We start from the raw sequence: 21,510 nt of genomic DNA on the forward strand, positions 1-21,510 counted from the left end.
CTTCTTCCAAAGTCGATGCACTCCGCAGCCGATCCAAAAGCACTGCACTAAGTAAGCTCCTGGTTCCTGCCAAGATTCTTTCGAAGCAGGGATCTTTTATCTGAAATCCACGTTCAGGTGCTATGTGCGGGTTCGACATCATTGTAGGTATTGTGCAGCGTGCATAGCTAGATAGGCAAAGTCGCAGTACACTCTGTTCTTTTCGCTAAGTCGATCATGTCATCGAGTGAAAGCGTTCACGAAGCTTTCGGCACAGAGGTGCAAAGGAGGAGCTTCCTACCCCTGAAGGAAGTACGATAGAAGTGCCCACCCACATGGTCTTTCCGCTTCAGCAGTGCCACTTCCGCACAGGTCCTGGTCTGGATCACGATGCTCACAGTTTCGTCTCCGTTGCAGCACTCTCGCTTAGCACCATAGTGCCGCTACAGTGTCGTTGGAGGTCAAGCTACAATTTTCTCCTCGGACTCATCATATGAGAACATGATCTTGTCCGAGCTTCACCGAGCCAGCTTCGCGCAAAAAGTGTTGCCACTGTCAGCCATCGAAACCATTGACTCTTGAGCTTCTCGGATTGGGTTTCGACAGAGATCAACTCACGTCAAAAGATCGATCAATATGGGCCCTCTACCACGTTGGCCGTTACACGGATCGCTGGGATTAGCTGAGATGTGCTCTGTCGCAAATTGTTTTCAGAGTCTGCTCAAGGACCTTGTCTCGTTTGAGTTAGGTGTCCTAACTCAATCTCAGGGACCATCATAGCTAAAATCAGCCCATACCGTGGCCCAGAGGCACCGGCGACGGTCTATGGCCTATCTAGCTGCTGCTTATTTCCATGCGAAATAACCCGATTGAGTACCGTGCTCTGCGCATCCCGGTCCCTGTCTGGCAGATGTCGTCGCACTGTCGCAGTTGTTCCATGGGTTCTCCACCCTCCACTAATCTATCCCGGTTCATCGACGCTCCAAATCACTCCCGAACTCACACTATCGGGCGTCGGTCGCTCTGCTCCCCTGCTAAATGGCTCCCATTTCAAGTATGGTCTGTCTAGCCCCTGCTTCTCTCCCTGGAGCTTTGCCTTATTCTACTAGAATCCTGTTCATCTTCTGCTTCGCTTCCACCCCTCTCTGACCTGAAATCTTCCTCTCTATCAACGGAAGCGAGTCACTGCAAGCTTCCTCGTCTCTACTAACCTGTGAGCTCTCACTCATGAGTAGCCACTTGTGTATTTCATTCGCATCACATTTATCGCGTGTATCGATCAGCAGCAAAGAGTGAGCAGGTCTTCTCCAAGGACCTGACGCTCAGACTCTGAGCCTTAGGACCACTTGCAGTGAATTACTATCCGGTCTTCACTACACCGCCATGGGTCAATCACTCAGAGGACACACTTCAATGACCTCGGTCGCCAGGCCAGGTACTCGCGACACCAATCGACCAGCGACCAGGGAGCAAACTGTCGATAATGCTATAGTTCCAAGCAGGACGTCATCGCTACATTCTCGTATTACACAACCGATGCCTTCCACGCTGGCAAAGTCTAACAATCGCCCAACACCTAAGACTCTCACCCATGCCTACATGGTATGCGGCGTTGGTCGCGAACCCTCACAATGGGTCAAGGCTCCTCCACCGGCACATGGCAAGATCCAGCACATGAAAGGTGCTGTAGGCCAATTTTGGTTACCGGAAATCCTGGGTAGCAGCCCGCGCCTGGAGTCTGATAACGAGATCGCTAGAGCGCTTCATGGTGCTATGAGAGTAAGGCGCCAGCTCTTATGCAACGTGGGCGTTGTGCTAATCGATCTTAGGCTTGCTTTCCCCACGACGTAGAAATCTGCACTGGTCGAAGCCAGCCTCACTGTGTACACCATGCATTCGTCCTTCAGCAAGACTCACAGCACACCCTGTATGGCATCGCCCTTCGCGTCTGGTCACGCGCCGACGAAAAGCGCGCCGAAACCATCCGCGAGTTGCGCAGAAAGACTGAGCCAGACTTCAGAGATGGGGGCGAGGAAGTCACGTATTGGATACCCTATTGTCTGTCTTTCTTGTCCCGATACCCTCTCTACAACCTTCTCGGAGACTATCTTCGTGGAATGTGGATCCACTGGAACAAAGCGACAAACCTATTCCATGCTGAGGAGGTCTCTCGTATTCTGAGTTTCCCAGCACCAAGACTGAACGATCTGGTTCGGATTGACATGAAGGACTATGCGCTCTGCTACCAGTTCCCGTCGTCACCAACAGGCTTTCAGAACTTCGCCATGTGGCCGTTGTTCAGCTGTCTGACCATGCCCAACATCGTCGGTGTCATCGAAGCAGCTGTGTCGCCAACAAGGCGCATCATTCTTACTAGTCACCACCCTGCAATGCTGACCATTGCTGCCGAGACCATCCGCTTTTGTGTTCGTGTGTACGAATGGAGTGGTCTGTATGTTCCTGTGGTTCATGCACGCAACGTATCGGAGATGGTGCAGGAGCCCGGCCCGTATATCCTGGGTATCACCACTGAGTGTCGATCGCTGTTCCAACCACCCAAAGATGCTCTCTTGGTCGACCTCGATCGCAATTTGGTCATTACCGATCACCCACCAAACATACTCACGCACAAACAACGCCAAAAGATGATTAATCGCCTGACGCAGGCTCTAAACCACGATGTCGAGATCACTGGCGTCCCGCAGCATCTCAAATCGGCCTATGGCGGTGGTAAGCTCATTCCCGCTGGCCAGATCATCGTGCTGCGTGGCGAAGTTGAATCCGTCCAAGACCCATCGTGGTGGAACCAGGACTCTATGATGGCAGTGATGGATCATGTCTGCGAGAAGCTGGGCCGCAATACCGGCATCAAAGCTGTCTTTGGCGGTGCCACGAAGAAGCCACTGATGACCAAGATCTCAATGCGCCACATGAATGAGATTGTGCGCGAACGCAACCAGTACTCACGTGACGCGCTTGAAGCATGGCAGGACTTCATCAATCTCAAGGGCCGCATGGACACTGAACTACAGAAGGTCTCCAAGCGCAACCAGTATCTCGAAGGCGAGGTCGAAACCTGGAAGTTGCAATTTCAGAAATTCCAAAACTTCGTCGAGTCCCTCAACAAGGAATTGTCTGAGCTTCGCGTCAAGATCGAGCAGCACAAGCGCGAGCAACGCCGCCTCACAGGTCTCATCGATCAGCAGAAAGACGACAGCGCTCGCCTCACCCTTCGACTCTCTGGCACAGAGCGCCAGCGTGACAACGCGCTCGAGGCGTTGGTTCTGCAGCAAGGTATCGCAGAAGACCTGGAGAAGGAGCGCTCGCGCAATCGCAAGGAAATTGGTGCTCTCCAACATACCAACGCTGGCCTTCAGCGCCAGCGCGACGAAGCTCAGCGTGTGGTCCTTCATCTGCGAAGCTTGATCACAGGCCAGTCACATCATATGGAGCACATTGTGCGCTCGATCGGCACATCCAACGAGCTACAAGACTATGTGCGCGAGGGCTACGAAGACATTGACGAGGACGACATGGAGGATGTTGCCGAGGAAGGCGTGCCAGACTCGCGTGCCGCCTCTGCCTCAATCGATGGCCAAGACGTCACTTCACATATGGAGTCTCAGCTGCTCACAACACCATCTCGCCGTAGCAAGCGTTACAGTACCCTCTCCATGACTGATGTTGCTGATCGTCACCTACGGGAGAAGACAGATGCCATTGCAGACATCATCCGCAACATTAGCGAGCAGTGCGCGGCCGCTGTCGAGGGCTTGCAGCTTGCCAGCGCTGCTGCTGACATCGAGTCCGAGGGCGTTGATCTCGAGGATTCTTCCCTGCACGCTCATCGTGGCCATCACCGTGAGGATTCAACCTCGACCACCAACAGCACAACAGCGCAAAATCTGTCGCCATCCGACGCAAGTGCTGACCGCAGCCGCAACAATACCTCTGGTGGCCACATCACGCCTGGCAGCGAAGCGGATTCCCAGTCGTCGATACCGCCGACGCCGGATCTCGTACATCAGCGTAGCAGTACTGCCTTGAGCATGGCCAGCACTGCTCCAACGAATTATACGGCGAGAGAGTCTCTGAATCAGGGTACATCGGGTCAGCGTACAAAGATCGCTGGCGACGAGGAGGTTGAGCGCGTGCATGGTGGCAGTGAGCACGGAGATGGCATGGCATCTGGCAGTGCCGAGAAGAAAGTATACCCTGCGCAGTCGAGCCCAAGTCGAGGACCAAGAGTGTTGAGTCGTGTTGTTGAAAGTTCTTGAATGTACAAGAGAGATGACGTCTGCATCATTGACTGTATCGGAAGCGGATGACGGACGCGGAGAGAAGATGTCGCACAGCAAAGCATCGGATTTGTGCTTGAGGAGTTTGGATCGGTCGGATTCTGCTGATCTGTTCGCGTATGTCGCTTCAGAAATTTGGGTGCAAGTCTATCCTCAGATGCCACAACAGACCAGATCGGAGGAGGCCTTGAGAAGGACCATATCAGTATTGAGGGGCGCACAGAGTTTAAGAGCAGTCCAGTCTACACAGCTTGGTAGTCTGGAGTTACGAGCACATGGCATGCACACAGTTTGTTTGGAAATACCAGGAAGCGCGAGGCGAAGCAGAGAGTGTCAGATAATATGATTTCATTGCGAGTTCAGCCGCTTTCTCATCCGCATTCCTCTGGTCTACTTCGTGGTTGTATTTAAGTAGGCAGGCAGCGAACGACGCAGCGAACGGCTACGGTGGCCTGCAAGAACTCTAAAATTACCCCAAATCCCAAAAGTTCAGAAAGTCGAGTGCTCCGGTTGCTGGCTAGACATCCACTGCGGTTCACGATCACATTCGGACGGTCACGACGCGCAAGTGTTCACTAGCAGAGTCATGACTGCCGCAGCCGAGGCGAACGCCGCTGCCACGCGACTGCTCTTTGGGGCAGAGTACGGCGACGCCAACGCAGATGCCGGCCTCGCAAACCTCATCACATCGTACAAGCGGAAGGCTGAGTACTCGAACGTCGCTCAATTACCAAAATCACTCGAAGCAGCCGCAAACCCTACGAAAAGAACTAAGACGTCGAAACCGAAGCAGACAAACGGCACCTCGAATGCGCTCGTCATATCGCAACGAAAAGATGGCACAGCCAACGGTACACAAGGAGCGTCGTCGACATCATTAATCAGAAGGCCGAACATGATACAGCAAAGGCCTGAGTGGCACCCTCCTTGGAAGTTGGCACGCGTAATATCAGGACACATCGGCTGGGTCAGGGCACTCGCAGTCGAGCCAGATAATCAGTGGTTCGCATCCGGCGCAGGCGACAGGACGATCAAGATCTGGGATTTAGCAACCGGAAATCTACGTCTAACACTGACCGGCCACATCTCATCAGTACGGGGTCTTGCAGTTTCACCACGACATCCATATCTTTTCTCTTGCGGCGAAGACAAGATGGTGAAATGCTGGGATCTGGAAACCAACAAAGTCATCCGGCACTACCACGGCCATCTATCTGGTGTATATACCCTTGCACTACATCCGAGGCTCGATCTTCTTGTCACCGGCGGCAGAGACGGCGTAGCGCGAGTGTGGGATATGAGGACTCGTTCCAACATACATGTCCTCTCAGGGCACAAGCAAACCGTGACAGATGTAAAATGCCAGGAAGCGGATCCTCAAGTGATCACTTCATCACTGGATAGCACTGTTCGAATGTGGGACCTCGCAGCTGGCAAGTCGATGGGAGTGCTTACACACCACAAGAAGGGCGTACGCGCACTTGCTGTCCACGAGAAGGAATTTACCTTCGCATCTGCGTCCGCAGGCAGCATCAAGCAGTGGCGTTGTCCCAAGGGCGAGTTCATGCAGAATTTTGAGGGTCACAACAGCATCATCAATACCATCTCCGTCAACAACGACAACGTGATGTTCAGCGGCGGCGACAACGGAAGTGTGCACTTCTGGGATTGGAAGACTGGCCATTGCTTCCAGAAGACGGAGAGTGTGGCGCAGCCAGGCTCGCTAGACGCAGAAGCTGGAATCATGTGCAGCACATTTGACAAGACCGGTTCAAGACTCATCGTGGGAGAAGCGGACAAGACGATCAAGGTCTGGAAACCAGACGACAACGCCACTCAGGAGAGTCATCCTTTGGATTGGCGCCCAACTATGGGTCGCACAAAGTATTGAGCTTCAAAACCCAGCGAGCACAGCCTCAGCCGACGCGAGAAGAGTTTTCTGTGTCGACTAGGAGGGCAGTCTTCATATAACCTCTGAAAAACCAACATCTCTGGCGGGAGAGCAATCTCGCTCAATCCTGGCCCTTCCGCTTGCTCAGATAGACCTTCAAGCCCCACTGCACCACGAAGAAACTTGAGTGGTGTCCCAGTACCTTGCCTGGGTTGACGAGCCTGAGCTCGTATCTCCGGAGCAACTGCGGCAATACCTTGTTCATCTCCAGCAGTGCGAGATGTCTACCGATACAGACATGGGAACCACCGCCGAACTGCAGGTGCGTTAGCGGACGAAAAGTTGCGATGTACAGAGGCTTACCTGGAACATGCAGCGGTCCATATTCCTCAGCTTCTCCTTATCCTCCACGAGCCACCTGCTAGGATTATAAATTTCGGCATCCACACCAAACACTTCTTGGTCACGATGCAGCACCCATCCATTGACGGCGACATTTACACCACCGGGCAGCTTCGTGCCATGTATCTCCGCCCCCTGAGCAGGTACTTTACGAGTAATGTTCAACCCCACGGCTGGCTGTAGGCGCATCGCTTCCTTTAAGCACGCCTGAAAGTATGGCAGGTTCTGCGCCTCGTTGTACTGGACCATTTCGGACATATCTGCCGCCAGGATCTCGTCCATCAACGTCCTGTAGACGTCGGGATTGTTGAGCACATTCCAGCAGAAAGACTGCATTGTGGATGCAGTCGAGTCGGATCCAGCAAAAATCGCGCCATGCGCAATAGCAAAAACGTCGCCCTCGCCAAGCTTATCAGGATTCTGGGTTTGTGCTTCGATCAAGCTGTTGAGGAGGTCCTTGTAGGTCTCCTTGTTCTCAGGATCCTGTCGTTTTGCGAGCTGGCCAAGTGCGGTTTTTGTTACAAGGCGTTCTTCGTCGCCAGGAAGGGAATGTAGTTCCAAAGAGGGTTGCGGCGAAAGAGATGGTCAAGAAAAGGAACTTGTCCCACGATGCCATTGTACCATTGCGAGTCATCGATCGTTTTTATGGCTCCATCAACATCTTTGCCGGCCTCGAGAAAGCCAAATTTCTTCGAGAATGCAACCTCGCCGAGCACATCAAAGGCAAACCAGTGCAGCCAGTCGCCAAGGTCGCAAACTTGGAAGCCGTCTGCAAAGTCATCCATCTTGCGAATCAACAAGCGTTCGGTCTCTTCGATACGGCTGGTTGACTGCTGCATGGTGGCCATCGAATATGGTGTGGCGGCGTAACGCTTCTTTACACCGTGAACGGATTCACGGGTTTCGGTAAAGATGTCCGGGTTCTCAGGAGGCGGGAACACGCCATAAAAGTCCGTCTTGTGAAAGCCTTTGCCGACTTGAAAGATCGCGAGTGCTGCATGTGGATTGGCGAAGGACAGTTCATTGGGCGCAATTCGAACGACTGGGCCATATCTCTTATGGAGCGCGATGTGGTGCTGCTCCGTTTTGCCTGTCCACGTACTCCAGACCTTCCACAGACGAGTGCAAGAAGCGATGAATGGGCCAGGATACTGTCGCAACGGTGAAGCATATCGTTTGAACAGTGGTCTGAAGACCAGTAAAGAAAGAAGGATGAGGTATGGATGCGCAGTTATGAAAGCCAGAACGCCAACGATGGCAGCCTGAGTGACGGGTGCGTCCTCTGCGGGTTTTGGAGCCATGCTGGAATGATCAAGCCCAACGGCAGGTAACGAGCCAGCAATGTATAAAGACTGGGTGAATTGAAGATGCCCTGGAATGGGAAGTCGCTCTTATTGCTGCACAGCATTGCAAGTATCCTCCGCAACTAATCTTACCCCATGAATTAGCCCACCCTCCACTTACCGTTGCGGCCACCCTGTTGATTGGCATGTCCTCGCTGCGCTGCTTAGGGCGTCGGGTGGTGAGGCTACGTGTGCGCGCACGGTCCTGCCACATTTTCAGTAGCAGGGGTGGGGCAGTGGGGCCATGTGGAAGGAACCACGCCAGGTCTTTTTCCCAGAAGCGCTGGTCCTTTGTGTTCTGCCGAGCTGGGGTAATTCGAGTGCCATAAGAGCATCAAATAATGGAAGTCCCAGAGCAATATGGCTTGATCTCAAGACTTGGTCCATCGACTGGAGTTGCTCGAGGCATGTTTTGGCAGCTCCATCGCTGGAAGTATTCATTTTCCCACCCCTGGATAGGTGGGTCTAACGAAGCTGCAAGCACTGCGGTGTCAGTGTCGAGTCTTGCACACGTCTGATGATGCATGCAAGGCTTGGTTGATATCTGAGACAATACGCAGGATGCTGTGCTTTTCACCACCGCGTCTATGTGCACTCGTGTACTGCACCGGTGCATGAATAGCCTCCTAGGAATCAACACGACCACAGCAGGAGACTTTTTGCATGACAAGCCGCCGTGATGCGTACTGCAGGACCTTCTCCCAACATCGCAGATAGCTGACCAAGTCTGTGGCTTGAAGGATAGGGAGTCGTGTCGAGATCTGGACTTTCTAAGGACACCTCTTGGCAGATCATTTCCCCTACGCCCGAGATCATTGTTGGTTTCAGGTTTCCTCGAGGGTTCACATCCCCGCGTGCGGAATCGTCGCCTCTTTCGATGAACTCTATTCTGAGCTAACCACGTGCCTTCAAGCGTACTGCGGGGAAGCATAACATCATGGAGTGCTTCCTCGGGTGCTATAGTGAACTAGGCGTTCACGTGTGTTCGAATGAGGTTCATCTTGATCCCTGTGGATGATTGACAATCTAGGATCCCTCGACCGCAACACCACATCCAAGATCGAGCTCAGTGCCAACAAGCAACGTCAATATGCCTGAGAGCGAGACATGCGATGCCCTCGTAGTTGGGGCTGGTTTTGGAGGACTCTATCAGCTCTATCGCCTTCGTGAGGCGGGCTTGAATGTCATTGTCATTGACGCAGCCGGCGATGTTGGAGGCACTTGGTACTGGAACCGCTACCCAGGCGCTATGAGTGATACCGAGGCAAGTGGAATCTGATGAACAGTGATGGTATGAGATGATAACATATCGCCAACTAGTCATATATATACAGGTATAGTTGGGACAAAGAGGACCTTTTGCAGTATCATTGGAAAGATCACTACGTAAAGCAACCCGAGGTCCTTGCGTATCTCAACCATGTCGCAGACCGATACGACATGAGGAAACATATCAAGTTCAGGACCGAGCTCGTAGATGCCAAGTGGGACGACTCTATTCACAGATGGCGCATACAGACGTCCGGCGGCAAAGAAATCCAGTCTCGGTACATGGTCACAGCGCTTGGACTTCTGTCAAAGCAGAACTATCCGGCATATCCTGGCATTGATCTCTTCAAAGGCGAATTGTACCATACTGGTAATTGGCCTCAGCAGCACGACTTTAAGAACAAGAGGGTAGGAGTCATTGGAAATGGCAGCACAGGTGGAATCATCATGCATTGCACTTGACTATCGATGCTAATGCTGTTCAGGTGTCCAGGTAATCACAGCAATTGCGAAGGAAGTCAAGTCGTTGCTTTGCTTCCAGAGGACGCCTCAATATTCCGTTCCGTCTGGAGACGGGCCGGTCTCCAAAGAGTACAGGGAGAAGATCAATCAGAACTATGACGCTATATGGCATCAGGTAAAGAACTCAGCTGTCGCATTTGGGTTCGAAGAATCGACCGTTCCCGCCTCCTCAGTCACCGAAGAGGAGAGGGAAGCTAAGTTTGAGGAAGCCTGGCAAAAGGGTGAGCATCGTTTGCACGAAATTGCCTCAACAAGATATTGACTGGCTTCAGGAAATGGTTTCAGATTCATGTTTTGGACTTTCAATGATCTCACGACCAACGAGGAATCCAACGAGGCTGCATGCGAGTTCATCCGAAAAAAGATTCGGCAGACTGTGAAAGATCCCAAGAAGGCGGAGAAGCTTTGCCCGACCGACTTCTACGCTCGTCGGCCGCTTTGTGACGCTGGGTACGTAGGGGATATGGGCCTCGTGCTGTATGGACCCTCATGCTAATTTGTTCAGCTACTACGAGCAATTTAATCGCCCCAACGTCGACATCGTCGACCTCAAGCAGACCAAGATCACCGAATTTACGGAAAAAGGCATTCGTACATCTGACGGTACTGATCACGAACTCGACGTGATCATCTTTGCCACAGGATTCGATGCTGTCGATGGTAACGTGAGTAACCCTTCCATTTGTCCTTCCTTGCCTGCATTCGTACGGCTTTGACGTGCCACCATACTTACTTCGTTAAACAGTACACTCGAGTTGCGATCAAGGGCCGCCACGGCGAATCACTGAAGGAGCACTGGTCCGAGATCGGGCCAACAACCTACTTGGGCGTCAGCGTCCCAGACTTCCCCAACCTCTTCATGATCACAGGCCCGAACGGTCCCTTCACAAACATTCCTCCTACGCTCGAAACACACGTCGAATGGATCACGGAGCTCATCAAACGCGCCGAAGCCCACCGAAAAGACTCATCCGATCCGGAGAGTGTCGTTGTCGAAGCGAAGCCTGAGGCCGAACAGCGATGGACGCAACTCTGCAAGGAATTGTCTGACAACAGCCTTTTCAAGAAGACTGATTCGTGGATCTTTGGGGCGAATGTGCCCGGCAAGAAGAATGCGGTTATGTTCTATTTTGGCGGCTTGAAAGGCTTTAGAGACGAATTGGAGAAGGAGAGGCAGAGCGCTTATGCTGGCTATGTTCCGCTCTGAGCGAGCATGCGATCATGCAGTTGGAAACTAGGTATCTGAGGACTCGCGCCATCATCCTTGAAACCCCATACCGTTGCTCTCCTCGTCCCGTGCCAAGGCCGACCTGATCTCCTCCTCCGCGATTCGCAGCCTCACCTTGGCTGCTCGCTCGCCACCTGATTTCTTGCCGATACCCATGCCTCCAATGCCCCCTTCAACGGCGAGACGCCGGCCTCGACGAGTCCTGCCACTGCCGCATCCATTCCTAGCACGCGCTGCGCATCCATTCTCTTTCCTAAGTCCCACCCTCCGCCACCGTCTGTTTGCGGCACCACGTCCCGCCAGCCCATCAACACGTTGATGGCCTCGTCCTCGGCAACACGTGCGATGCGCTTCGCTTCAATGAGTATGTCTCCGAGCGCGCTTTCTGCAACTCCGGTCCGGCGGATGCGGGCTAGTACAGCTGCGAGCAGCACTTTGGAGGCGAGTGGCAGACACCGCAGTGCCTGAGCGATAGGTGATGAGGTCGCCTCGTTGATGGCAGTCTTGATGGTGCGGATTGTGACTCTGCCAAGATCTGACTTTGTGGATGGATCCGTGTCTGGAGAAGGATCTTGGTTCTCCTTCTCCGTTTCCGTGCCTGTGGCGAGCTGAGCCATGCGTTTGCCACGATTGGTCTTGCTTGGCGTGCTTGTCGTCAGACCGGTTTGTGCTGTCTCCGCTGCAGCCTTCTCTTCTTCTGCGAGCTCGACTGCCCGTCGGCATATGTCCAGTGCTCGTCTCGCGTCACCTGATACTGCAGCCACTTTCTGCGACGCAAACTGTATGGCGTCTCTGTTCACGATGTCGCCGGGCACGCCGGCGAGGCGCGAGGTGATAATCTCCATTAGTTGTTTATGTGTGTAACCAGGAAAAGTGATCCGGGTGAGGCCCAGGCGCGAAGAGATCTTGTTCGATAATGTCCGCTCGGGCAGATCCATCGTGTTCGCAACAGCCAGAACGATAAGTCGGGAGTGTCTTAGCGCTGGCCAGTTGAAGAAATTATACATGACGGATTGGTTGCGCGTCACAAGCTGATCGAGTTCGTCCATCAGCACGACGCAAGGGATTCGGCGTGGTGAAGGATGCGAGAATTCGTGTTCTAGCAGTGACAGGGCGTGCGCAGGCGAGACGCGGTCGCCCTTGAGCGCTTCCCAGAGGAGGGAATAGGACTGATGCGGCTCGGTGACTTTCATGCCGTTGATTTCAACGAAATTGAAATCATCGAGCTCGTCTGCATATACGGCTTGCGTGAGGGACGCGACAACCTCTCGGACGGTCGCGGTCTTGCCGGTCCCAGGCGTGCCTGAGATGTAGATGCAAGCGCCACTGCCGTCTATGATGGCGCTGTGGAGATGCGAGTAGACCGTAGAGAATTCGTGTAATCGACAGGGAAGCGAGTCTGGGACAGCGGATACATGCAAGGTGGTGCGGGCGTGTGCATAGGGCGAGGACATATAGGCTGAGGGTGAAAGAATGCGTGTGCCGAGTGGAGTGATCTCGAGGGGCTTCTTGATCATAATGCGCTTGTGGGTTGGCGTTGAATAGGACGCGGGCTGATGCTTCGGACGTGAGTAGCTGCCTTGGTAGTTTTGCGCTTCTTTCGTGGTGTTTCTGGGTCGACCTCGTTAGTCTCTGGCTGCATGTCATAGTCGTCGTCGTATGCTTTGGGCGCGTGCCGTTGATGGCCTCTCGTATTGTTCCGGATCCAGTCGACCAAGCGACTCAGATCGTGCTCGCTGCTGTAGATCTGATCCCATACAAACTCCTCCGAGAATGCGATGGTACGCTGTTTGACAGCTCTTCGGCAGAAAATGGTTTTTGCATGTTCGATGGCGGCATGCTTCCCTCGTCCTGGCTTGCCCTCAGGATACCTCGCGAAGTATGCATCCTTTGACAACACTGTCGCCTTGCCGTTGATGGCTGACAAGGAGTTCAGGTTGAAATCACTTGTGATGAATTGCTCGTTCGGCAGAATATCCGGCTTCGCTCTACCTCGCCTCCCAAAGTCCAATTCCTCTGGCGAGCAAAACCACTGGATGTGAGCACACATTTCTGCATCGCCGTCTTCATCAGTGTCAGAGAAGCCGCAAATCAGTCCGACCCAATCTTTGCCTTGCTCGGGTGATTTCAGGAGTACCGTCTCTCCTATCCTGACGGAGAAATTGCCCATGCGTGCTCCAGCGATGCGCTGATCGCGCAGAGCATGGCTTGCCTTTCGTTTTCTCCGCCGGGTCGAGTCTTCGTCACTCGAGACTTCCGCATCAGATCCCGGTTCACTGTCGCCATCGTAGACCCAGTGCCAGGGGAGGTCCTCGTAGCCCAGCTCATCATCGGAGTCTTCCCTTGTTAGCGCTCCCCGGGTCGAATATTCCTTTGTCTTAGCCATTGTGTCAAGGTCTTTCGTGGTCACGGTACCTTGCGAGAATGTCGGATGATGGCTTCGTGCCTTTTTGACGCGTCAAGTCAAGTCAAGTCGCGCCGCGCGTGGAGAAACGAGGCAGCTAATCAATTTGTCCTGAATTGGGTTTAGCGTCCACGGGTGTTTGCCTTGCTAAATCTCATAGAACGATCGATCGGAACTCACAAGCCTCATGGAAGTCATCATCTCATTGCATTAAAATCAGTCGCACCACTTACCCGTGTCGATCTATCGTCCATCGGACTCTTCACTCGTAGGCAGGGCGGGCTCCATGGCAGACACTGCGGGTGGATCATCATTGAAGTTCTTGACCTTAAATTCAATGAACATTTGAGTCAGTCTACATGATGCCTTTGAGGCCTATATCTACCTGTGCTCCTTTGCATTAGTCCCGGACCACCTTTCCTTTCCTCTCACTACGTCCAAGTTGCCGTGAAAATTGCGCTCATCGATGCAAGAATCTGCCTCCTGAACCACAATGTCGGAGTAAGTTCTGCCTGTTCCAATAATCTCATTCCCAACTTACCTGCTGCAGCCACGAAGGCGATCGGGATGACGATTGGGACAATGATCACAACTGGGCTGAAGTAGATTCCAGGGGAGGATTTGCTGAATCACTCGTATCGAGAATAGGTCAGGAGCCACTCAACAACCCCGTTCCATCGCATGGTCTGAACGCTCCTCGTGGTCCCCGAAACCCGAACACAGCGCAGCGCCGCGGCCTGGATCCCAAATACCGCCAAGGCATTCAACAAGCAACAGGAATAACTGGAAGATCTGGCGGTGTTCGCGACAGAAGGACGAAGATCGCACCGCCCATACAAGAGCTTGTCATTAATAATGATGCACGACGCGACTTCGAGCACGGTAAACCACACCAAGAAGTGTATAGTCTTCCTGTCCCTTGGGGGAAGTTCCTCACCAATCTTCCGATACCGAACTTCAACAGAAGACAAATTCCAGCGCAGATTGCACGAAATCGGCTCGATGAAATCTGCCATCGAACGAATACATTCATTCGAACCCCTGAGGCTGCTTCAGTTGAGATCATGATCTGGGGATCTGAAGGAGACGCGGTACGTGCAGCAGAAGAGCTTGACACGTTCGTGCACGATGTTCGCAGGCGCGGAGAAAGACCGAGCCGTGATCAGTGGACCAAGGAACCCGCATATGACGGCCGAGTCGAGGACCGAGCGATGCGCAAGCTAAGAGAGGAGACCCTGCAAGCAGCCACGTACCAGTTGAACCAGCAAGGCGACCTTCAATTCGAAGTACTTCTTCTGTGGCCTGAAAAGCTCGACTTGAAAGCCTTCAGAGCAAGATACGAAGACACGGTACTTCGGGACATTCAGTCCAAGATGGAGTGTCGAATTGAGTTCTGCCCCAAGCGTAGTCCTCGCTACGTCAAGATTTCCAGCAACGAGGAAAGACACGTTCACTCGACTCACAGGAGAGTATTGAACCTGATAGAGACGACTGCTCAGCATGGCATGTTTTCGCGCGTCAATCGAATTCGGCTTCCCAACGCCTCAATGTATCGCGACAGGGTCTCTCTCCGTCTCCATCCTGCCAAGCGGCTGTACATGCCCACGCTATATGGCAATCCTTTGGCGGAGGCTGAGCTGGATAATTGGTCACGACTTCAGAGTAACAGCGAGCTGTCCAACAATGTCCAAATGAAGCGAGAATTGGAAGCCGTCATCAAAACAATTCAGGCACCTGCTCAACATGTCCGGATGCGTGTCGCTCTCACAGAGCTTGGGTTCAGTCGTTATGAGGCTCCCCCTGTTACAGAGGAGCATCGCCACGAGGCTCCTGCTGATTCAGAGAAGCATTACGTGTTCGACGACTTCCCAGAGATGATGGTGAAGCCCTTGGTGAAGATCGATATGGTCGGATTGCATAGCCATGGCAATCTTAGCGGCCTTGTCGACATCATTTCGGCCATGCCGGAGTTCTCGAACCTCGAGAACCGATTTAGATTGCAATTCGACTTTCACGGCGACTCGAAGTCGACACTCCGATATGAGCGTGAGATGCGCATGGGTTTCGAGGACGAGCTCGAGGACGAAGCCAATCGATGGCTGCGATTCAGTGGCTCTGCCGACGACAAGAAAGTCCTTGAGTTCAACGTCCTTGACTTCGAGCACCTTCGTGCCAACTACGTTCTTCTCCTTGAAAAGACTGACTTTCACGAGCCTCAAGACCAGCATCGCAAGTTTGCGAGTGGAATCCAGTACCAGCACGACCCGATCGGGGTGAAAGGCCGATCCTTGCGAAGGGCCATATTTCCGCCAGGCTATGACGGTCTTACAGAACACTGTGAGCTCTCAATCGCACGATGGAACTTCAAGGGCCCGGATGCTCGTTTCGAGCTCATTCGGAGAGACACCTTCAGGGGCATACAGAGTGGCAAGACACCTACTGAGAGCGAGTGGCTGGCTCACTATTACTATCCAGAGTGGGATACGTTACTAGGCGAATTCGGCAACCTCGAGGCTGGCGATCAGGTGTCGTGGAAGAAGAGTCTGGAGACATTCTTTCCTCCGGAGAACCGTTCGATTGACATCCAGAAGCCCCTGCCGAGTTTCAAGAAGTTCGTGCAAGAAATCAGCGACGCACAGAAGTGTCTGCAAAAAGCCATTGGAATCTTGGAGCTCGGTGCCGAGGAGGGAGAAATGGTAGAGGGCTTTGGTGCAGTCAACGGGCGTCAACTGAGTCACGAACGGCATTAATGGGATGACTGTCGGATGAGACCGCCTCACAGGGAACATCGCTCTGAGGCATAACATTCGATCGACGCCCGACTCCTCGGACGAGGGCTTCACGCTCAAGCATCGACTCCGACGTGCCTGGATTCCTGTACCAGGTACTGCGGAAAAGCTTTGAGATACGTGGACAGGCGCAACAAGATGTCAGAGGCGGCTGCCAAACATCGAGCCTGTGAGGCTACAAGACCAGACGGGTAGTATTCTGGCAGGGAGTGCTCTGCTGCGGTAAGCGGTACGGTCGAGAGATAGATAGACCATAGACAGGACGAGCTACTGCGAAAGCATTCGCCAAAGACAGCTGCTGTTAAGCTACGCAGGCCATCTGCAACAGTGACGGCCTTGACAGCCTGTATGGAGAGCACATCAATTTTTTGGCGCCCGTTGACGTAAATATGTTTGCTGAGGAGCTCTGCCAGTAAGTTTGCGCAGGTGAAGTGGCTTCATCTTGAGCCGGATGACAAGAATTACGTAGTGTTGATGAGATTTAATATGTCGACCTCTCACTTCGTCAAATCCGAATGTGCAAAGCTTTCATTTCTCTAGGCCATAGGAGGACTCTGTGGCCCAGCTCCACTAGTAGTTCTGTGTCATCAATTTCATCTCAATTCTGTATCCAGAACAGAACAATCCGCAAGGCCAGCCCCAGGACTGCCTCGATGCTCACCCACCATGCTCATGACCCGTACCATTGACGGGTAGCCCAAGCTCCTGCCCCAGCCACGCCCAAAATCACCTTCCGGCATCTCGTTATCCAGCGCGGCCTCCAGCAGTCCCGCTCTCAGCACGGCATCACCCTTGATCAAGTCTGCCGCCTTTTCCGCCACCGCATACACCACACTCTGCAGGTGCGCACCAGGAATAATTGGGAAAATCGAGCTGTCCACCACCCGCAGGTTCTGCGTGCCATAGACAACCAGATTGGGGTCAACAACACCACCGAGATGCCGAGGGAGCATGGCCGTCGTACCGGAGAAGTGGTATTCTGTCCCAATGCCACTGTTCAGCAAAGCCGAAAGTTCAGCCTCGCTTGCGCCTCGCGGTACTTGCAGAAACGATGGCTCGAGAGTGGATAGCTGTGGCGTGGAAAGTAGGCGTTCGTTAAACTCCATGGCACGTAGCATGATGATGCGATCGACTGGGTGGGCAAGCCAGTTCGGGTTGATGACTGGGTGCTCGAAGGGTGAGGCGGAAGGGGCGTGTGAAGTGCCGCGAGACAGAGGTCGCATGAGACCTAGGTCAAGCCCACCTGCGTTGTCGTTGAGAATCTCGTGTGAGGGGACGAGAGAGGAGTTCAGAGCGCGGAGAAGGTGCGTGAGTTGGGCTTGATAGCCGGCGAGAACGGTAGGATCGATAGTGGCGTTGTTGGGCTCAGGTGGGAAAGGTAAGGAGGAGGAGCCACCATCCAGAGCTGCCAAAGACATGACATCGGCGACGTAGCTTGCGTTGGTGATGTGCTGAAGCGAGGGAAACGCTACTGCGGTCGAAGGTTTTGCAGTCCACGGTCCAGTGCGGTGTGATAGGTATTCAGTCTGCGCCTCATCGTTGAAGGTCGCGTTTGCGAGCAGCGTCAGGCTAGACTCAAGACCGGGTTTCTGGTAGTGATAGTTCAGGTGTATCATGGCGTGATCTTGCAGGTTGTTGCCAACACCCGGCAGATCGATGACAGGACTTATGCCGATTGAGGATAGGTGGCTAGCTAAGCCGACACCCGAGTGCTCGAGGATGTGAGGCGTATGTAAGCCACCGGCCGCCACAATGACCTCTCGTCGTGCGTAGATGGTCTGCAAGGGCGAGGTAGAGTTGTAGACTATCTCAACGCCTGTCGCGCGAAGAGTGCCGTTGGTAGAAGACTGCCGTGGAGTCCTCCAGCCATGTCGGACAGTACGTGTAGGCTCGAAGTATGGTGTTTCGAATAGTACGCGTGTAATCTGAGCATGAACAGCGATATCGAGATTCGACCGGTCATGAACAGGATCCCAATAGACCCGCCGGGCGTCCGATCGTGTCTGAAGTGTCGGATGGACGTTGAGAGGAATGAAGTAACCGCCGGACATCGAACCGTCATTCGGATCATTGCACTTGGGCACACCTAGTTCCTCCAGGGCTTCAAACCATGCCCACGACTGCGGCCAGAGGTATTTAGGGTATGAGATCTGGACTGGTCCTTGGGAACCATGAAATTTGGGACTGAAGGAGTCGATTTGGTCGGCATCTGAAAGGCTCTGACCAGCGTACCGCTGAGGAGTGAATGTCTCTGACTAGCCAAGTGTGTCAGTGACTAATCGATTCAAAGCGTCCATGAAACGTACCTTCCTGAAGTATGGTAGGAGGTCATTCCATCCCCAACCATCGTTGCCGAGTTCTTGCCAGGCATCGAAGTCGGCTGAGAACCTCTATTCCAAAGCATACCGTTGATAAGCGAGCCACCTCCAACGCCGCGTCCGCAAGGAGCAGGTCTAGGTTTTCCATCGAGCTGATATTGTGGGATTGTTGTCATGCCCCATTCGTAGAACAGTGGTGGCTGCAGTCCGATGTAGTATGGAATTGTGATCATTGTCTCATTCTGGTCACTGCTGATATTAGCTACGCCACGGGTCGGTAGAGTGAAACACTCACAAAGGACCTGCCTCCAAACAGATGACGCTTGAGTTGACATCTTCACTGAGACGGTTGGCCACTACCAGACCCGCTGGCCCACAACCAACAATAACATAGTCAAAAGTTTTGTTGGAGAGCGACTGGTCTGTACCGTCCACAACATACACCGTAGCGGTAACAAGTCCCGAGCAGATCGCAACAACCGCCAGCCAACAGCGAAGAACGTGGAGCAACATGTTGTCAAGCTTCTTACAGAGCGAGTGCGCGTACCAGACACTGCTATCAATACTGTATCCGCTGTTGATACATTGCCAGCAGCACACCGGAGTTCTGTACGCTGGAGATGAGGTCGAATGTCAAGCGTGCTTAAATCTTCAGGTGCCGAAGTCGTGAAAGTGGGTGCAATAAATTTCCATAGCAACCAGGCGCAGTATCTCGGACTGCACCAACCGCGGTCAGACAGCCCTTTCCGTGAAACCGAATCACCTGCGTTGGAACGCGGCACTCTGTTGGTGGCGAGGATAGTGTTGCGGTAACATCTACCCAGACTGGTCGAAAAACATGACCTTCGATCGCTCATCCGCAGCTTCCCTCTCCAGCTTCAAAGCAGCGCTTCCATCCAGCAGACTCAACCTACGTACGGCAGTGTTGACGATCGGCGGGCACTCATGAACCGTTTCGAGCATGCTGGAGGCCCTTTGACGACCGAGCTCACTGTGTTTCGCCAACCCCCAGTCCTGTATTAGTGGTGAGATGCTCGGCAATGTCATGCTCACAGCGGACACGGGCGAAGAGTCGCTCGTCGTGTTCACCAGTGTGTCCTCGTAGCCGGACCAGGCTGACAATTCTTGCGAAAGCGACGGATAAGTCAACGGCATTTGTATCTGCGCGGGAAATGGCTCCCCGTAGGCCGGATATGCTAAGTCTATCGGCGCGAACGGTTGGTTGAAGCTGCCAATGTAGGGGTCGAGCGAGGCTCGGTTCCCAAAGACGGGACCGCTCGATGGCGCCAGGGTCAAGTACTGCATCTCAGCAGCAAGATCGACATTTGCGGGACTTCTCAACGCAAAAGCTGGACGTGACGGCGACATCATGAGCACATTCTGCGCATGCTGCTGAGCCTGCTGGAGCTGGATTGCATATCGCGCCTGCGCGTTCTGCCAGTTGTATCGCTTCACGCCTTCCATTCGGGCAGTAACGCTGGCTAAGTTGGCGGCCAGGGCACGCTCGCGATTCTGACAAGAACCGAGTTTCTGACGGACTGTCTTGACCTGTTGGCGAAGCTTTCTGGTGTTCACTGGCGGATCGCTGGTTTCGTTATGGTGGAGCTGTGCTTGGAGAGCCATGAGCGTATGCGTGAGGCTCTCGCCTTGGCTCTCTTCTTGTGCGAGAGCATTGACCAGGTATAGTCTTCCTTGATGGAGAACGGAGTACTGTGTGGTCAGCGCTTCAGGTAGGATGTGCTGCGAGTAAAATGCCGCCATGTCTCCGACACTGCTGGTACTGGTCATGGAGCCGAGAGCGGTGCTTGCGAATGAATCTACTGCAGATCGAGCAACAGCTTCCCGCAAGCTGTTGCTTGCTCGAGTATTGAGGACAAAGACTCACCAGCATTGTCCTGGAGTCGCGCCGCAAGGCTCGTGCACAAAAGCGCATGGACTGTACACAGTCGCAAGCGGCACGCTTGGATGCCTTCGCATGTCACGGTGAAACGAACACCCTGGTCTTCTGTACCCGTGAACATGGTCTCGAGGTTGTTCCTTGCGTTTCTTGCATGGGAAGCCTCTCAGTATCCATTGATAACATGGACCTCCAAGATCATCTCTCATCAAAGTCCCGAGGAAGCCTGCACACAGTGCGCCGGGTCCTAGCGGACGACCGAGCAGATTAGAACGTCATTTAGAACTTCCGATGATAAAATATATTGATCAACTCAGTTGACATGCGTATCTTAGATGGCGTATGAAGAGGACTCGAAGGCAAGACCATCGACTCTTACATAAGCCGATTTCCAAGGTTTCGAAACCGGTTACTGGACGTCAGCTCATCGTAGTCACCTTCTTTGTTACACAACAGCGACAACACCGAACGGGAACCGCAACGCCCACACTGATACATGCTCTAGGTGACTGCGGCTGGTGCAAGGCGCATACAGAATGTTTGGTTGGCCCCAGTACTCTGGGACGGCATGGTGCATGCTCCAGGTAAGTTCGCTGAGGTCACGGTAGGTCCCGAGTACCTTAGTAGCTGGAAGGACAGATGTACCTGCAGATATGTCATACGTACAAGGCAGGCCAGTATGCACCTCGTCCAAACACTTGCCGAGTCGCATCTCGATCTTTGGAACTGGAAACGCAATCTCCTTCTCGCTGCGTGTTGACATGGTTCGCACCGTACCCTCAAATCTGCTTCTGCTTCAGGAGGTCCTCAGCCCTCACACTTGCTTAAGAGCCGTACGAGATCCGGTGATAGTATCATTGGATCTCGAGTACATAGACAAGCCGCCACAGATCACCCAGCTTGGTTTGAGTATCCTAGACACTGCCCAATTAGCAGATGTTGACGTCGAGGATGCTCGATCCATTGCTCCTTCGGTCTCTAATCACCTATTCGTGATCGGGAAGAAGCGAACCATACGCTACTGCTACGGCCGTCCACAACAAGCTGGAAGCACCCCGCTTGACGAGATTTTGCGCCCATTCTTGGTGATTGAGGACAAGAGAGGTCGACCTCGCAACATCGTACTTGTCGGTCACACACTTTACAAGGATCTCTTGATGCTTACAGGAT

General features: G+C 53.4%; 7 protein-coding genes across 7 annotated transcripts; 3 read left to right on the forward strand and 4 right to left on the reverse strand.

Annotated features, from left to right (window-relative positions):
• Nucleotides 1-1,515: 1,515 nt before the first annotated feature.
• On the forward strand, nucleotides 1,516-4,256 carry AB675_4142 (uncharacterized protein; the record flags this gene model as incomplete). The annotated part of the gene is made up of 2 exons (XM_018144259.1): nucleotides 1,516-1,758; nucleotides 1,809-4,256. The coding sequence occupies 2 exons, from the start codon at nucleotides 1,516-1,518 to the stop codon at nucleotides 4,254-4,256; spliced, it is 2,691 nt and encodes an 896-aa protein (XP_017998441.1).
• A 607-nt stretch (nucleotides 4,257-4,863) lies between these two features.
• AB675_4143 (Pre-mRNA-splicing factor prp46) lies at nucleotides 4,864-6,168 on the forward strand (the record flags this gene model as incomplete). Its single annotated transcript, XM_018144260.1, has 1 exon — nucleotides 4,864-6,168. One exon carries the CDS (start codon nucleotides 4,864-4,866, stop codon nucleotides 6,166-6,168), a length of 1,305 nt encoding a protein of 434 aa, XP_017998636.1.
• A 121-nt stretch (nucleotides 6,169-6,289) lies between these two features.
• Nucleotides 6,290-7,871, reverse strand: AB675_4144 (Pisatin demethylase; the record flags this gene model as incomplete). Its single annotated transcript, XM_018144261.1, has 3 exons — nucleotides 6,290-6,484; nucleotides 6,532-7,053; nucleotides 7,179-7,871. 3 exons carry the CDS (start codon nucleotides 7,869-7,871, stop codon nucleotides 6,290-6,292), a joined length of 1,410 nt encoding a protein of 469 aa, XP_017998527.1.
• Nucleotides 7,872-9,003: 1,132 nt separating this feature from the next.
• Nucleotides 9,004-10,911, forward strand: AB675_4145 (Baeyer-Villiger monooxygenase; the record flags this gene model as incomplete). Its single annotated transcript, XM_018144262.1, has 6 exons — nucleotides 9,004-9,137; nucleotides 9,254-9,618; nucleotides 9,668-9,925; nucleotides 9,977-10,154; nucleotides 10,210-10,369; nucleotides 10,450-10,911. 6 exons carry the CDS (start codon nucleotides 9,004-9,006, stop codon nucleotides 10,909-10,911), a joined length of 1,557 nt encoding a protein of 518 aa, XP_017998554.1.
• A 131-nt stretch (nucleotides 10,912-11,042) lies between these two features.
• Nucleotides 11,043-13,318, reverse strand: AB675_4146 (Origin recognition complex subunit 1; the record flags this gene model as incomplete). Its single annotated transcript, XM_018144263.1, has 2 exons — nucleotides 11,043-12,455; nucleotides 12,500-13,318. 2 exons carry the CDS (start codon nucleotides 13,316-13,318, stop codon nucleotides 11,043-11,045), a joined length of 2,232 nt encoding a protein of 743 aa, XP_017998583.1.
• A 3,400-nt stretch (nucleotides 13,319-16,718) lies between these two features.
• Nucleotides 16,719-18,956, reverse strand: AB675_4148 (Choline dehydrogenase, mitochondrial; the record flags this gene model as incomplete). Its single annotated transcript, XM_018144264.1, has 4 exons — nucleotides 16,719-18,380; nucleotides 18,432-18,484; nucleotides 18,532-18,692; nucleotides 18,739-18,956. 4 exons carry the CDS (start codon nucleotides 18,954-18,956, stop codon nucleotides 16,719-16,721), a joined length of 2,094 nt encoding a protein of 697 aa, XP_017998438.1.
• A 303-nt stretch (nucleotides 18,957-19,259) lies between these two features.
• Nucleotides 19,260-20,204, reverse strand: AB675_4149 (uncharacterized protein; the record flags this gene model as incomplete). Its single annotated transcript, XM_018144265.1, has 1 exon — nucleotides 19,260-20,204. The coding sequence occupies one exon, from the start codon at nucleotides 20,202-20,204 to the stop codon at nucleotides 19,260-19,262; it is 945 nt and encodes a 314-aa protein (XP_017998579.1).
• Between the last annotated feature and the right edge of the window lie 1,306 nt (nucleotides 20,205-21,510).

The sequence above is a fragment of the Cyphellophora attinorum genome (genome assembly GCF_001299255.1).
Source record: "Cyphellophora attinorum strain CBS 131958 chromosome Unknown Contig18, whole genome shotgun sequence".
NCBI lineage: Eukaryota > Fungi > Ascomycota > Eurotiomycetes > Chaetothyriales > Cyphellophoraceae > Cyphellophora > Cyphellophora attinorum.